The 15,733-nt window shown below is 35.5% G+C and overlaps 1 protein-coding gene and 1 long non-coding RNA gene across 4 annotated transcripts in view; one reads left to right on the top strand and one right to left on the bottom strand.

The window, feature by feature from the left end:
• LOC144198008 (uncharacterized) overlaps nucleotides 1-13,445 on the bottom strand; it is a 75,666-nt gene extending 62,221 nt beyond the window's left edge. Inside the window, exons 1-2 of one of the 2 annotated variants that reach the window (XR_013326639.1) lie at nucleotides 13,090-13,445; nucleotides 651-739 (exon numbers count right to left, since the gene is read on the bottom strand). This is a non-coding gene — a long non-coding RNA (uncharacterized LOC144198008). The remainder of the gene's footprint in view (nucleotides 1-650; nucleotides 740-13,089) is intronic. The other variant, XR_013326640.1, reaches the window with a different exon arrangement.
• ndst3 (N-deacetylase/N-sulfotransferase (heparan glucosaminyl) 3) overlaps nucleotides 1-15,259 on the top strand; it is a 31,467-nt gene extending 16,208 nt beyond the window's left edge. Inside the window, exons 6-15 of one of the 2 annotated variants that reach the window (XM_077718762.1) lie at nucleotides 673-801; nucleotides 7,033-7,215; nucleotides 7,565-7,661; nucleotides 8,543-8,666; nucleotides 9,684-9,858; nucleotides 10,072-10,242; nucleotides 10,325-10,434; nucleotides 11,767-11,869; nucleotides 13,388-13,498; nucleotides 14,342-15,259. In XM_077718762.1, the coding sequence (XP_077574888.1) occupies nucleotides 673-801; nucleotides 7,033-7,215; nucleotides 7,565-7,661; nucleotides 8,543-8,666; nucleotides 9,684-9,858; nucleotides 10,072-10,242; nucleotides 10,325-10,434; nucleotides 11,767-11,869; nucleotides 13,388-13,498; nucleotides 14,342-14,350 (1,212 nt within the window). In that variant the 3' untranslated portion in view covers nucleotides 14,351-15,259. The remainder of the gene's footprint in view (nucleotides 1-672; nucleotides 802-7,032; nucleotides 7,216-7,564; nucleotides 7,662-8,542; nucleotides 8,667-9,683; nucleotides 9,859-10,071; nucleotides 10,243-10,324; nucleotides 10,435-11,766; nucleotides 11,870-13,387; nucleotides 13,499-14,341) is intronic. The other variant, XM_077718761.1, reaches the window with a different exon arrangement.
• The last annotated feature ends 474 nt before the right edge of the window (nucleotides 15,260-15,733 follow it).

Consider the following 15,733-nt stretch of genomic DNA (forward strand, 5'->3'; position numbering starts at 1 on the left):
CTAAGATTACAGCTTTTACATGCTCTGCTAAAAGATGAAGTCCTCTCTGGCCCCGCAGACAAAACAGAGTCAAATGTAATTTCTTAATCTCACGATCTTTTTCTCCTAATATTACCCCAAAAGAAGTTTTGTGTTCACATTGACTTTTGGGCGCCAAAATCAACCCCCGTTAAACCAAACAACTTCCATTGCATCTATCATGAAATAAGCAATATAATGACTATAATCTATGCTATAATATAAATTCATCAGTACCTCCTGCACGTTCTTACCATACATGTCACCAAACATATTAGGATTAGTACACAATCTGGTTTTCTCAAATGTGTGTTTTCAAGACAACCACATAGAAGCAAAGCACATACAAACAGGTGGGCAAGAAGAAATATTAAAATGAAAGGCCATCAAACAATGACTGCACCCATGAAGTGAATCTGGTAAATTATTATCTCAATTCTTAAGTGTACTTTGCATGATTTGATATTTATCATTTTTCTTTCAACTATACAAAGTGTAATAAATGCTTGGAGTGATTTTACATAGTGAAAAAGTAATCAGACTTTACCTTGTTAATAGTTTTTATAATATGTAAACTGCATCAATTTTTTTCCTTCTTAAATCAACTTAATTCCACACATTTATGCACTTACTTTGTGTGTATGTTGTCCATAGGTGCTTCCTCGTCAGACGTGTGGCTTATTCACTCATACTATCTACTATAAGGAATATCCTGGTGGGCCTAAAGAATTGGACAAAAGCATACGAGGAGGAGAGTTATTTCTCACTGTACTTCTCAACCCTGTAAGTTGAACAGACATTAACATGAACAAGTTCAAATGGAGAATGTCAAATTGTGTTTACATCATTTCATAAAAAAACAACCGCAAGAAGGTTTCTTGCCTCAGTGTGTTTAGTCCACTTATTTCAATGTTTGCTTGTTGCATGTATTTCTTTCTGTTGTTGACACAGATGGCTTCTGGCTGTGAATATGTGTTCTTTACAATTTAAATTAGGTCTCACCACAGGGTGCGCTGCACTTTCATTTGCACAAATGAAACATAGAACATGTTCTGGATGTATTTCGACACAGTGCACTATGTTTTTTTTTACTTCTACATTGACATATTGATTGATTAGTTTTAATTCAGTTGTTCCCTCCCGCTGCCAGAGGAAAAAATAAATCTACAAAAAAAAAGGATTCTGCGGTCCTCAAAGTTATTAAGGACAGATGAAAATCATATCTCCCCAATCTCTGGATTAATTTTGACTCCCATTCCGTGGGAGTCCTGCGGAAATCCTTTGACTCATGGGATTTCCCAAAATAACTCACCCTCTAAGGCAAATAACAGTAATAACCACAGATTAATGACTACAATATCTTATATTATGCACTTTTCTGACATTCTGTGAGTAATAACTCAGGATAGTGCACCAGTGTTGAGAGTAAAAGAGTAAAGTTAGACACAACCAAAATATAACATGGGCAATTGTTCAATCAGTATAATGCGTTTAATCAGTAATCATATTAAAACAAACAAAATCAGCACTCATTTATATATATATATATATATATATATATATATATATATATATATATATATATATATATATATATATATATATATATATATATATATATATATATATATATATATATATATATATATATATATATATATATATATATATATATATATATATATATATATATATATATATATATATATATATATATATATATATATATATATATATATATATATATATATATATATATATATATATATATATATATATATATATATATATATATATATATATATATATATATATATATATATATATATATATATATATATATATATATATATATATATATATATATATATATATATATATATATATATATATATATATATATATATATATATATATATATATATATATATATATATATATATATATATATATATATATATATATATATATATATATATATATATATATATATATATATATATATATATATATATATATATATATATATATATATATATATATATATATATATATATATATATATATATATATATATATATATATATATATATATATATATATATATATATATATATATATATATATATATATATATATATATATATATATATATATATATATATATATATATATATATATATATATATATATATATATATATATATATATATATATATATATATATATATATATATATATATATATATATATATATATATATATATATATATATATATATATATATATATATATATATATATATATATATATATATATATATATATATATATATATATATATATATATATATATATATATATATATATATATATATATATATATATATATATATATATATATATATATATATATATATATATATATATATATATATATATATCAGAAGAAATGACAAAGGGGGGGATGACAAAAACTAATTAATTGTAGTTTTTGTCATCCTCCTTTTGACATTTGTTCTCCTATATCGGGTGGATCTTATACTGAACCTCCTAATGAAGGCACTTTTTAAACGCAAAAGCAATTTAAACCTTACATGACAGTTCCCTGACATGTCTCACAAACACCCAACACACATCCCCACACGATGTAGCCACTGATGATTCACTTTTCTGTCTCGCAGCTAGGTTTCCATTTGCAGAGACAAAAGCTTTCATTAGAGTGTGTGCTTTGCAATCAATAGCGTTCTGAAGCGTGTAGCTTTCATCCCTCTAGGCTTTCCTTTTGTGTGATGATCCACACGATGGTAACATTGTCACTTCCTATTCAATGATTTTTAATCACATTCGCCCCGTGGTGGCAGTTCAGTGACAACCACCAGCAAGCTGGTGGGACTGCATGTCCCCACATTTGTATACTTCATCATGCCGTGGCCACCCCGTCAATTACTGAGAACCCTGCATGCCCCTCCCAACACAAGCTCAGCAATTGATTGCCTGACCTGGGCTCTGCAAACAGCAAACAGGAGCCAAGATTCCATGGATAAATGATCAGCGAAGTGTTGAAAATGTAGAGTAAGAGAGAGGGAGGAGAACAAACGAACATGTTTTAATTTTCAGGTCACGGTATCTCATGTCATTTGAGAATCCAGGGGTATACAGAATAGGATCAGAAATACTCGCACAGCCACAGACTAATGCATATGTTAATGTTTCTGCCGGAATCTAACTGTATGTTTATCCTACCTGATTTGCTTACATCAGCAAAGACGCAGACATTTATCAGGGCTGACATTTACGATTAACTCTGCCTCTCTGCTTATTAGCCAAACCCTAAAAAGTCAGCACTATCCCCTCTGCTGCCTTTCAATCTTGGTGTTTTACACTTTCCCTTCCTGGAAGCTTGACTTTTCACTCATTCCTTTTTTCCCCCCACATCCAAAACCCCAAATAGAGAGTCCCAAATTTGCTAACTTGCTAGAGGGTTTTTTTGTTGTCTTATTTCCATTCCCTACTGCAGTATCCTCCTGCTCACCTCTATTAGCTTTGGCAGTTGCACGCAGACACACACACACATACACACCCACTAACGCACTTGAACACACACACACGATGCAGTAACAGGACAAATAAAGGAAGCAATTACCAAGTGGGAGAAGGGCAGTAAAATATTTCAGGAATGGAGGGATACAGTAGAATTTGACTGGAGCAGACAGAATAAATTGAATTAGAACCATTTGCTGTATTGACATTCAGCTTTTCGATTATCAACAGCAGAGGGAGAGAAAGCCAAATAGGCACCGAGAAAACAGAATAAAAGGCATAGGCAACAAAGTAATGCAAACATTGAGAGGCAAATTGTTTCTTTTCGCTGCAATAAGGCTATTGAGGAGAATTGTATGCGGAACTAAGTGGTATGTAATGGGGAATTGGCTAGTAAAGGTTTAATGCAGGGTGAATGAAAGTATGCATTATTAGGAGTATTGGTGAGTGCACTTAGTGAAAGTAGGAATAAGTGTGGCATCAATGTTCACTTTTTATCTATAATTAGATAAAAGATTGTTGAGCATATGCCATCAGCGGTCTTCAGTTCAAGCCTAATCTAAATGATTAGGTAAAAAAAATGGAGCTTTGAAGTTCTTCCACATTACCCCATATTTTGCCAAATAGGCCTTTAAAGCAGATGGGAGTGGGGTACATGAGGAGCTGGCATGAACAGTAAAAGCTAATGTCCAACTAAAAAAGGATGAAACAGAAAGACTAGGAATGAAACTTAACTAAACTCAGATGTTAACTGATGAGTGTGGAATGGAAATATAAAAGATGAATGATAGGTACTGTGCAAGAAAGTAAGTAAATTTATCGAAACGTGCATGGATTTCACTGAATCAGTCATTTAAAGATGTAGAATAAAGATTATGGAAAGATAAATAACATGAGCATGAGGATGATGGATGGAAAAGTTACGGTTTATGGGTCAAAGGATACATAGTGATGTCACTGTAAATGAATGGATGGATGCAGTCAATGAAGAATGGATAGAAGGATAGTGAATTCTATAGAATGGATGGAAGGATACTGAATTCTATAGAATGGATAGAAGGATAGTGAATGGATGAAAGTGGATCGCTGGAAGAACAGCCTTACCAAAACAAGCTTTAGCCAGTACAAGTAAAAAAAAAAAGTAATTTCCACAAATCGTGCAATCATGTCATAGTAGGATGCAACAAGTTATAACTCATCTTAAATGACTAGCCTAATCCTACTAGATTTTGATGTTTGTCAGTTGTGTGCGTATTTGTGTGGATGTAGATGGATTTTGATGAACATCACCCCATGTAGAAGTGACAAGCTTCTTTAGAGCATCTAGGTCAGTGTGAATGTGTTGTAAAACATAAAGTGACATTTTTGGGCAGACGAAAGCTCTCCAATAAGACGTTCAAAGATGAGGGAGGAGGGAGGAAATGAAAGTGTTTGCGTAAGACCATTGGGAGAAAGAGACACGGGACAAAGATTAAAATGGCATTGGTATTATTACTCTCACATTTACAGACTTCTTCATTTGGTGCACTGATGACTTCAGAGTTATACAGTGAAAAAGTCAATTATTAGCCCATTTTTAAATTAAAGGCACAAATGGAAAATTCTGAAATTCAACTTTCAACAATTGAGTCACAACATTGGGTGTCAAAGGAGAAAAAAAAAGGTCTACATGGTTCAGTTAATTGAATTCGAAGCCAATATTGGTTGTTCCACTGTGAAGGTTTAGGGTTCTCTGCTGTGTCAAGTGGCTTTTTAAATTCAGACACACCAAGGTTACATTCTTTTCTTTTTCTTTATGATCCACATGTGTCCAACACTTCTTCTAATTTCCTCCTCTTTTCCAATTCTAAACTCAATCAGCCTGTCTTTTTCCTTTTGTTTCATTTGGCAGCCAACACTTACACTCTATAATTAATGTTTCCATTTTAGTATCCAGCTAGTTTCTCTTTCTCTCTGACCTGCACATATACACACTACACAAATCCCTCCCAACCAAATCATCATAAACTATTGAAGAGAAACCATACATCACTTTTTGATCAAATTGCCTCCCCCCACTCCCATGTACAAACACCACTACACAACATAACGGAGTCTTTCTTTATTTACATAACTGCATACTGTAACTATCTCATAATGTCCACGTTTTGCATCTTTTTCCCTCATCGCCTTTCCTTCTGCTTTCTGCCTCAGGCAATAATCTTTCTACATCCCAAATGTGAATAGAAATCTCCAGTGGGAGACTGCCTTGTTCAATTTTTCACATGTCCATGAAGTGACATCCATGAAAGAAGAGGCTTCCAATGTCGTGTTTCATATGAAACAGATTTAGTGGTTGAGAATGTGATGATCATCACTGTATTGCATCTATGCTTTCACAGCCACCCACTAGTTTATAATGAAAAAGATGCACAATTTAGCTGAGATGACAACATGAGGCAAACAAACTTAATTGGAGTGCATACAAACTCTGTGCTGTGTAGAACCGCCAAAATGACACACACACAAACACACACACACACAATCACTTCAGTGTTGTGAGACTTGTTATTCCCGACAGCTTTCCAGTTTGGCCAGATGCTGATCCGTCAAACCCCAACGCTGTCGCTTTCTATTCGCTGAAACCTCTAAAGCAGTACCCCGGTGTTCCCACGTGGATGTGTGCAGGGGTGCATGCATGTGTGTGTGTGTGTGTGTGTGTGTGTGTGTGTGTGTGTGTGTGTGTGTGTGTGCGTGTGTGTGCGTGTGTGTGTGTGCAAGTGTTAACATCCAAAGACCCAAATATTCTGACACACAATCCCTCATGCACACAGACGACAAATAATTCATGTTCTAATGGCTAATGTTACCATTTCTTCCAGACATCTCCCATGTCTTCCACTTACAAAAGAATTGCACATATGTGTTTAATTGCATTCGTCTGAATGTGCGTGTATCCCTGGTCTCATCCTGTAAAAACAACAGTGTGGATGTGCATACATCACACATCCACCAAAACCCCCAAGATCCCAACCCCATACCGATATCAAACTCCCACACACAAAATATACTGTATACAGAAATCCCCATATCCCCATCATCACCTAGTTAAATATTGCCTCTACTTAATCTGTAATCAAGATTTAAAACATGTATTCCAAGTAGTTGTTTTCCTTCTTGAAGCTGCACTCAGTGTTACATAATCCAAAACGCCTCTTTTACTTTGCAAAGTGTTAACAATATTGATTCCCGCTGGACAGGTGCTCTGACTTACAAATAATCTGTTTGCGTTCCACTCCACTCACAGCTACAGCAATTGAATTTCCTGTGTTACCTTAATCCTACGCAAACATGGGAATGGGGGAATTCAATTTAGACTTTATTACCGTTTTTCTCAGCCCAATACTGCATCCTATTTGTGGATCTACATTTACAGTATTGTTCCATCCCTTTTTACCAATCTCTTGATTTCCTTTTCCTATATTTTTTTCAGATCAGTATATTCATGACCCACTTATCCAACTACGGCAATGACCGTCTAGGACTCTACACGTTTGTCCACCTCGCCACTTTTCTTCGCTCATGGACAACCCTAAGGCTCCACACACTTCCCCCACGTCAGCTTGCACACAAATACTTTCAGTTGTTCCCTGAACAGAGGGACCCACAGTGGCAGGTACCTTTGTGTTCTTGGATTTGGGTTTATTCATTAAATGCATCTCTAAACGTTAAATCAATTCATTCCAGAAGAGGTTTTGCAACTTGGATTTTTCATAATTAAAAGGCATATTTTGCATAATTTGTTCCACAATGGTCAAAATGCGATAGAAGTTTATCTAATGAAAATGAAGAAACGTCCCCATATTTTATTGAATGATAAGTGACATTTTAGGGTAGACATGTGGCCCCTCAATCATTTACATTACTTGCAAGGCATGTTTTAATAATGCACTCGTTTGAGTATACATTATATTTAAAATGTAGTATTGTAAATGTATCCTTATTATTTCTTTATGCTCTTGCAGAATCCATGTGATGACAAACGACACAAAGACATTTGGTCTAAGGAAAAGACTTGTGACAGGTTACCCAAGTTCTTGGTGGTGGGACCACAGAAAACAGGTATTATTCACTTAACTATCCTATGACCATAAATGTTCTACAAATTTCTGTAAAGACGGGCACCTTAAATATTATTCCTCTGGGACTGTGTAGATTTGTAGTTTTTTCCATAGCAAAATAAATATATATGTACAAAATAAGGGTGATATGATCGCATGATGCACTATTTAGACACAAATAGGACTACTGTGGCCCCTAGGAAAACTGCCTGACCAATAGAAATCTGCTGAACTACTACTTTTTTATTTATGGTCACATTGGGCAAGGATAATATCCAGAACCAATGCGGTAAACACAGTTTTATATACTATGGTATGCCTTCAAAAATATAATAATATCCTGTTTTAATTTATACATTTATAAAATAGCCCAGTAGGTAAGTAATATTGTTGATCAAGATATGAGAATAACTTTATTTGACGTTGTTTACGTCTAGACCACAACAAACTATAAGTACAAAATATATAATAACTTGCTTGCCCACAATTCACAAGAGACAATTATTTTAATCCATCTCGCTCTCTGGACACTGTCAGTGGGAGACTGACTCTGAGACCCATTACTCTACCCACATGCTATTTTATTTGAGATAAAGAACTACACAAACAAAACAATCTTTTATGCTTTTTTATTTAGGATTTCTGTGTACTTTGAAGAAAAAAATAAGAATCATTCTGTGATTAAAAAACACAAAATAGTTTTTTCTGTGCTGAGCGTAGATGCATGCGAAGACTGTGCATTGTCCAGAAGTTGAGGGTTGGTTGGTTAGTCAAGAAAGTATCAGGAATGGCTGAGAGAGTGACATTCATCACACATGCTCACATTTCCCTCTGCTCAACTGAATTAATGAACTCCTTATGAATTATGCTCTTTCTTTGCAGGGACGACAGCACTTTATCTCTTCCTCCTCATGCATCCTTCCATCTCCAGCAACTTCCCTAGTCCAAAGACTTATGAGGAGGTCCAGTTCTTCAACACCAATAACTATCACAAAGGGATTGACTGGTGAGGAAATACACCACTATCTCTGTGTACTCGGCTCTGGATTTCTTTTCCACCTGATTGGCTAGAATCCACAAATGAGTGAGCTATATCAAACAACCATTCAATCAAGTAGACAGAGCCATTTCTCTTTTATGCCTTGAATGACAGATAAAGCATTTGGTTGTCTTCAAAATGATCCTTTCAGGCTTTTAAAAATAAGCTCGGAGGCATACAAAGACCTAAATTGACCAGTAAATGGGTCATTTAGCTGGCAGGGACACGGATGTCTTATACTTGAAAGTCATTGTTGCAATAATATAAGCAAGCTCATTTCAAGTTTTGTTTTTTTCAAACTTTGAAATGTCTTTTGCAGTTTATTTTCTTTTTGACATTGAGCACACCAGTTTGTCTCCATCTGGCACCCTCTATAAATTATTGCATTTGTGTTGCAGAAATGTGTTAAGTAGTACTTATTTTGGGTTATAACAGAGGTCTCCAAACTATTCCAGAAAGAGCTGCATTGGGTGCAGGATTTATTTCCACCCAAACAAAACGGCAGCTTTTCACCAAACGCTCCATCTGGTGACTTAAAAATATAAACAGTTGATTCAAGTCAAGTACTATATAGTAGTTTTAGCAGAAACCTAATTGGTTTAACTGTGCAGGATCAGTTAGGACCAAAACCACAACCTAACATGCATGTCTTATTTAAGGGTGAGCCTTATCTAGACAATTCATATTGGTAAGCTTGTTCTTTTGGCTCTGGTCATTCCCCATCAAGATAGGCGGATGAATAATCTGCTACTATATTTGGACTCTTACAATTGGAGAAAAATCCCATTCCCAAATGCCACCATTTTCTGAATGAATGCCAAGGCATGGGATTTGAAGGTGGTTCCCCAAACAACTAGGCTAAACGTAGATCAGTGGGAAAGACAAAACCTTCCACTACAATAGAGTGACAGTTCAGAGTTCTGCTAGCCAAACAGAACAAATATATATACATACATCACAATATGTGTGCATTTCTTCCTACAGGTACATGGAGTTTTTCCCTGTGCCCTCCAACATAAGTACAGACTTCTTGTTTGAGAAAAGTGCCAACTACTTCCCCTCAGAGGATTCCCCACGGCGTGTCGCAGCCCTGCTGCCCAAAGCCAAAATCATCACCCTCCTTATCAATCCTTCGGATAGAGCCTATAGCTGGTACCAGGTGAATACACAAACACATCGAAATATGTACCGTGTACGCTGATCACTTGAATTTATATACATCAGGTAAAAAATATGTAACTTTAAATCTGTCTGTCAAGAACTAAACATTCTTTATACATAAGAGTATTCATATTACATTACTTATGCAACTGCAAACAATAGATGATCAGATATTTTTTTTTCTTTATTTGTGTTTTTTTTGTCACCACAGCATCAGAGAGCTCACGAGGACCATGCCGCACTTCGCTTTAGTTTCTATGACGTCATCAGTGCTAAAGCAGGAGCCCCAACTGACCTACGTTCCCTACAAAACCGCTGTTTGAACCCTGGCATGTACGCCACACATCTTGAAAGGTGGCTTACATACTACCCCGCCAACCAGGTACCCTTTACATCATGTTGACTTTAGTCATGCACTTCTATATAACCCATTTCTAAAATATTCATGTTTTTTTTCTATATAGGTGCTGATCATAGACGGCCATCAACTAAGAGCAGACCCTGCTGCTGTAATGGATGAAGTACAAAAGTTTCTGGGTGTCACTCCTCATTACAACTACTCACAGGCACTCGCGTAAGTCACTTATCTCTGATTTCCCATAAAGAAAGATTTCACACAATATTTAAACCAAAGCATCAAGCCATTGCACCCACAGAACTTTATAATGAAGAAAAATAATCTGCTTCAGGATTACTGTAACCCCATAAGTTGTCAACATGCAGTGGTAATTTTCCGATAAAAAATATTGAATTTTTTAACAACAAAAAAAAACAACTAGCAGAGCTATCCAGTCTTTTTCCATATCTCCCTCCTCTACCACACCTCAATCAAATGATCAACTCATCAGCAAGCTTTCCAGCTGCATACCGATCCCGATTATTTGATTCAGGTGCGTACGTTCTATAAATGTGGGAGAACTGCTAAACGGTTTATCATCCAAAAACTGCTCATTAGAATGCAGCCTGTCCCTCTCATCCAGACAGGAGTCTCAAGTTGTGTACATGGAGACAGAGAGTGCCTCTGTCAAAGATCGCAGACTGACGTGCATACAAATAATGTGCAGAGAGATGCAACTTGACAGGAGTGTGTCTAAATGTGTGTGCAAGTCCATGGTAAATGTAAGAGGGAGGACCGCAAAGACAGGCCCAAAAAAAGCATATATATTTTTGTTGGTCTTTTGACATGCCACAAACCTGACAGCTCCTCAACAACAAAGGCTCTTTATTTAATATTTTCTTTCAGTTGTCTCGTCACATGGAGAAAAAGAACATTTGATAGGATTGCCGAATAATGCATGAAGAGCAGGATTTTTATTAACTTTCACTTCGATCCTAGTTTGCTATAGAAGAGGCCTTGGCTTTCCATACAAAAAAAAAATAGTTTGGTATAAGATAAGGTGCCATAAAAGTTGTATCAAATGGAAACAGTATGAAGCAACAATATGAAGTATTTTCCCTTTATTTTGTTTTTTAGTCTCACATCTCATTAATAATGCATAGAATACAAATATTGAAGATATTTCGATTGGCATCAACACCAACTTTGTGGCTTTAGGAGTAACATTTCATTTAGATAAAGACAATTCCTATTATAGATTTCTTTTTTTATTCTAACATTTACCACTAAAAAAGACCCCATTCTTAATTAATAATGCGGGAAGATTAAAAAACTTAATTATCAGTTAAAACAATAATATCATATTTTAGTTAAATTCCTTGCGATCTATTTTCTAATCAAGCAAATTAAGAGGATAAGTATTCCAACAGAATGAATTGAGAGTTGTGATTGGATTTTTGTTTTTTTGTGCAGCATTTTGGTACAGCTGAAGAGAGATAAATCACATTGAATTGAGTGTGTTTCCTCTCAAATAATGAGTTGTCCTTGCTTGTTTTTCTTCCTAATCAGATTCGACCCCCAAAAGGGCTTTTGGTGCCAGCTCCTTGAGGGAGGAAAGACAAAGTGCTTAGGGAGGAGTAAAGGGCGAAAATATCCTCCTATGGAACCAGAGGTAAAAAAAAAAAAAAAAAAAAAGTAAACATTGCATATTATGTATTGAATGAAACAGTGCCAGTGAACAAGCAGCTTTCCAAAGTAACATGGACATAAGAAAACCTCCATAATGACAAAACATAAATATATATATATATTAAAAAGGGTCTAATCTTTAATCCTTTGCTTCTGCAACGTGATTAAACAGAAGGTGCGTTTACTCTGAAATGAAGATAAGTGCCCATAGACTCAATTCATTTTCCCAGTGCAGTCGCACATAGCTAATGGGTGTGCTGCACTCACCTGTAATTAATCTGTGGGACAACACCCTTCAAAGAGGAAAAAGCAGAAAGGAGTTTGAATGCTTTGTAGCGGAAGATAATTTCTTTTATGATTTTTTACAATCCTCGCCTTCAAGATGCTTCATCGAACTGTGAAATCCAATTCATCATTTCCGTTTCATGTATACTGTATTTTGCATTTAGGTATTCTTTCTGATTCTACAAGATGAGATTTTGCCCCAACCTTAATGGAGTAAAGTCACATTAAAATTAACCTCATAGAATACCACATGATCAAATGTAAATGATAATTCTGTCATTTCTAACTCACAATTATGTCTAATCTAATCTAGAAACCAGGAAATCTGGACCTTTTTTGTTTTACAGAAAGATTATTTGATAGTACAGAGTAGAAGTGAAATGGTCCTGACTAACCTGGCAAAAAGTGAAAGCTTAGATGCAGTAATTTAGTTACTTAATTCAAATCATGTTCCTGTCTAAACAAACTGTTGCACAAAATCTTTTACCAAAAACAAAAACACTTTAATTATTACTATTATTATCTAATGGCAGTGTTTAAAGCTATGACAGTCCAGTCAACATATTGATTAGAATGAAAGTAAAGGAGATCCAGAAGTAAAATGGGGGAATTAAGGGAACATTTACATTCTATTTGGATGACAAACATGATCATGCAATCATATCTTAAGATATCTTCCGATCTCTTGGACAAATGCAAAACAGTAAACCTGTGTAAACACATATTGCCCCTCTTACAACACAAACATAAATTAGTTCAAATAGATCCGACCACATTTCACACAGTTTAAGTACATTTCACAATATTATAGTAATGTTCAGATTTCATGCAACATTGATGTATTTTTAAGGACTTTTTTTATATTCATACTCAGGGAAACATTGAAATAGCAAAAAACAAACAACATAGGAAAACTACCTGATGTTGTCATTCTCTTCTCAAACAGGGATCAGCACTGTCTGATTTCCATGTCTTCCTCTTCCAACACACCAGGATCAAATAAGATCATTATCAGGCTCCTGGGCAGCTTGCTGATTGGTTGATCATTTAGTTCAGCTGTGCTGCAAGTTGGGAGACATGGAAAACAAACTGGATTGATGCCTCTAAGGATCCGAATTGGCGCCCCCTGGTCTAAAATATACCATTTTCTTCCTGTGCTTTCTTGGCATCATTCCAGTTTTGACATTTGTCCTATTATATTCTCTTCTGTGTGTAGGCTCGGGCATTTCTCTCCAGGTACTACAGGGAACACAATGTTGAGCTGTCAAAACTGTTGCATAGACTTGGACAGCCTCTTCCCTCTTGGTTGAGAGAAGAGTTGCAGAAGGTCAGTAGCAACTCTATCAAGGTTATTTCAGTTCACCCAGAATAGCAGCTTTAAATATTGAATAATGAAATGAGACTTGTGAAAATTTCAGTTTGCTACTGATTATAGTCTTTCCAATAATATATAGTCATTCATTTGCTTTTCAGCTTTTTTGTGTGTGATGAATTTATTGCCAGTTCTGCTCCTCGTGGGTGTGAATATGTGCTTGGTTATTTTAAGGCAAAGATGACACCTATAATAAATGACTTTCATGTGAAAGACGGTTACTCAAAATATAAATTTTGTTATTGGGGAATTGTTCACACTTTGTGATAGAGAAAATCATGTGTGAACACAAAAATATACACAGTGATAGACTCGAGCACAGTAATGAGTAATAATGACATCTCAAGGAGGCAATTTTGAATTCTCATATTTCATTGTTTAACCCAGAGATCTCCAAACCGGTCTGCAGGTTTTTGTTCCAAACAATGCAACACAAACAGTTTAATTAATGTTATTGCTGCCAAAAAATAGAAGCACCTGACTGAATTGATTGCCAGCCAATCGGAAGGCACAAAGTATTACTGGTATTGAGTTAAAATATATTTTAAAAAAAGCTTCCTGGAAATCTGGGGCTTTTATTTGCAGCTTTGCTGTAAGACATAAGAACAATTACACTATTTTTTCATATAATTAAACATGATGATTTTATCTTTCCCTTTTTAACAGGCTAAATTGTTTAAAATATATTATTTTTTGTTGGCTTTTTCCATGTTCAGATGCTGAATAAATGTCTATTCTTTTATCCTTTCTACTCTATCCTCCTTTCTGCACCCACTCGGTGTTTACCTCTTTCTTAAGGTTAGATAACCTTTGCACCCATGAGCCGAAGTTAAAGGCCAAAAGGTGAAACAGGAGCAAGCAAACCTGGACCACCTGACCCTCCGACGCACTCTCCAGCGAACCTCGAGGCCAACGTGAGGAAAAAACGAGGCCTTTGTTTCTCACCTCTGAAGGACAATCCGTGATGGGAGGGCCAAAGAAAGTGGAGCACTTGACAGGCTCCATGAAAGGATGAATGGTGGGAGCAGCTTGGAAGTCACTGAGGACAAAGACGAGTTCATCAAAGTAGAACTCTCACATAGACTTACTTGCAGGACCTTTTTGAAAGTTTTTGTGTGATTTCACCTTTAATTTATCACACCAGAACAGCGCTGGTCAGCTGTGGGAATCCCATCATCTGCACTACTTCCTTGAGGCTGAAAGAAAGAAAAGAGATTCCCTTTTGTTTTCTTGTTGTTTCTGCCACTGAGTGAATGTGAAATGGAATCATCTCAGGGTGTGTGACAGCCTGTTGTTTGATTTTCTGTTTGTCTGTTTGTTTCAAGTGTCTGCTGGTAGATCTGGCAGTCCCGTTCACCTCAGAGATGTCACCCTGGGCTGTCTCCAGATAGGAAAAAAACAGCTGGGAAAATACTACTGATGAACACAGAGGAGCTTTTGTGTTATTTTACAGCATGAAGGAGAAGAATACCACGTTTGATGGTTTCAGGGCCGGAAACTGTAGTAATGAAAATCAACCAAAATGAGTTGGTTACGAACAGGATGCAATGCCGGTTTGTTTGTTTTTTTTTTTCATTTTTTTTCACTGTACTGCCTTCGTTTTTGCTGTTTTCCTTCATGCCACCACTTTCTATGTTCTTAAGGTCCAGTTTCATGAGAACAAATGTGACATGTCAAAAAGGGAAACCAAAATTAAAAGAAATGCATACACTGGAACTCGTGTGTTTTTTCCAGCTTATTAAGTTTGATGCATAAAGTCATCATAAAATAAATAAAATAGGTGCAGGAGTTTAAACTGAAGTAAAACTTTGCTTTTTATCACTCTGCAGTACTAAACTCAAAAGTTAGTTATGCCTATGCATCCTGTGGAAAACCACATGGTGGTGCACTTGCGCAGACAAAATTACTTTAGCAATATAGCAACTAGAGTAGTATTAATATACTACTAGTGCAAAAACATTATTATAGTTTTCCAGGCTTGGAAAGACATAAGAAACTACAAATGGATGCTGTCAGTTTGTGGCCGTCACACTCACTATCCATTTTTAAATGTGTTAGTTATAATGCTTGCCTGTTGAAATTGATGGACACACGTCTGAAAATGGCAGCTAATCTTGTAGACATGGTGCAACATACCAGAGAGATTCAAATAGAAGATTTTTGGATGCCAAATAATATGAAAAAAGGTGA

Source organism: Stigmatopora nigra, chromosome 6 (genome assembly GCF_051989575.1).
Source record: "Stigmatopora nigra isolate UIUO_SnigA chromosome 6, RoL_Snig_1.1, whole genome shotgun sequence".
Classification (NCBI taxonomy): Eukaryota; Metazoa; Chordata; class Actinopteri; order Syngnathiformes; family Syngnathidae; genus Stigmatopora; species Stigmatopora nigra.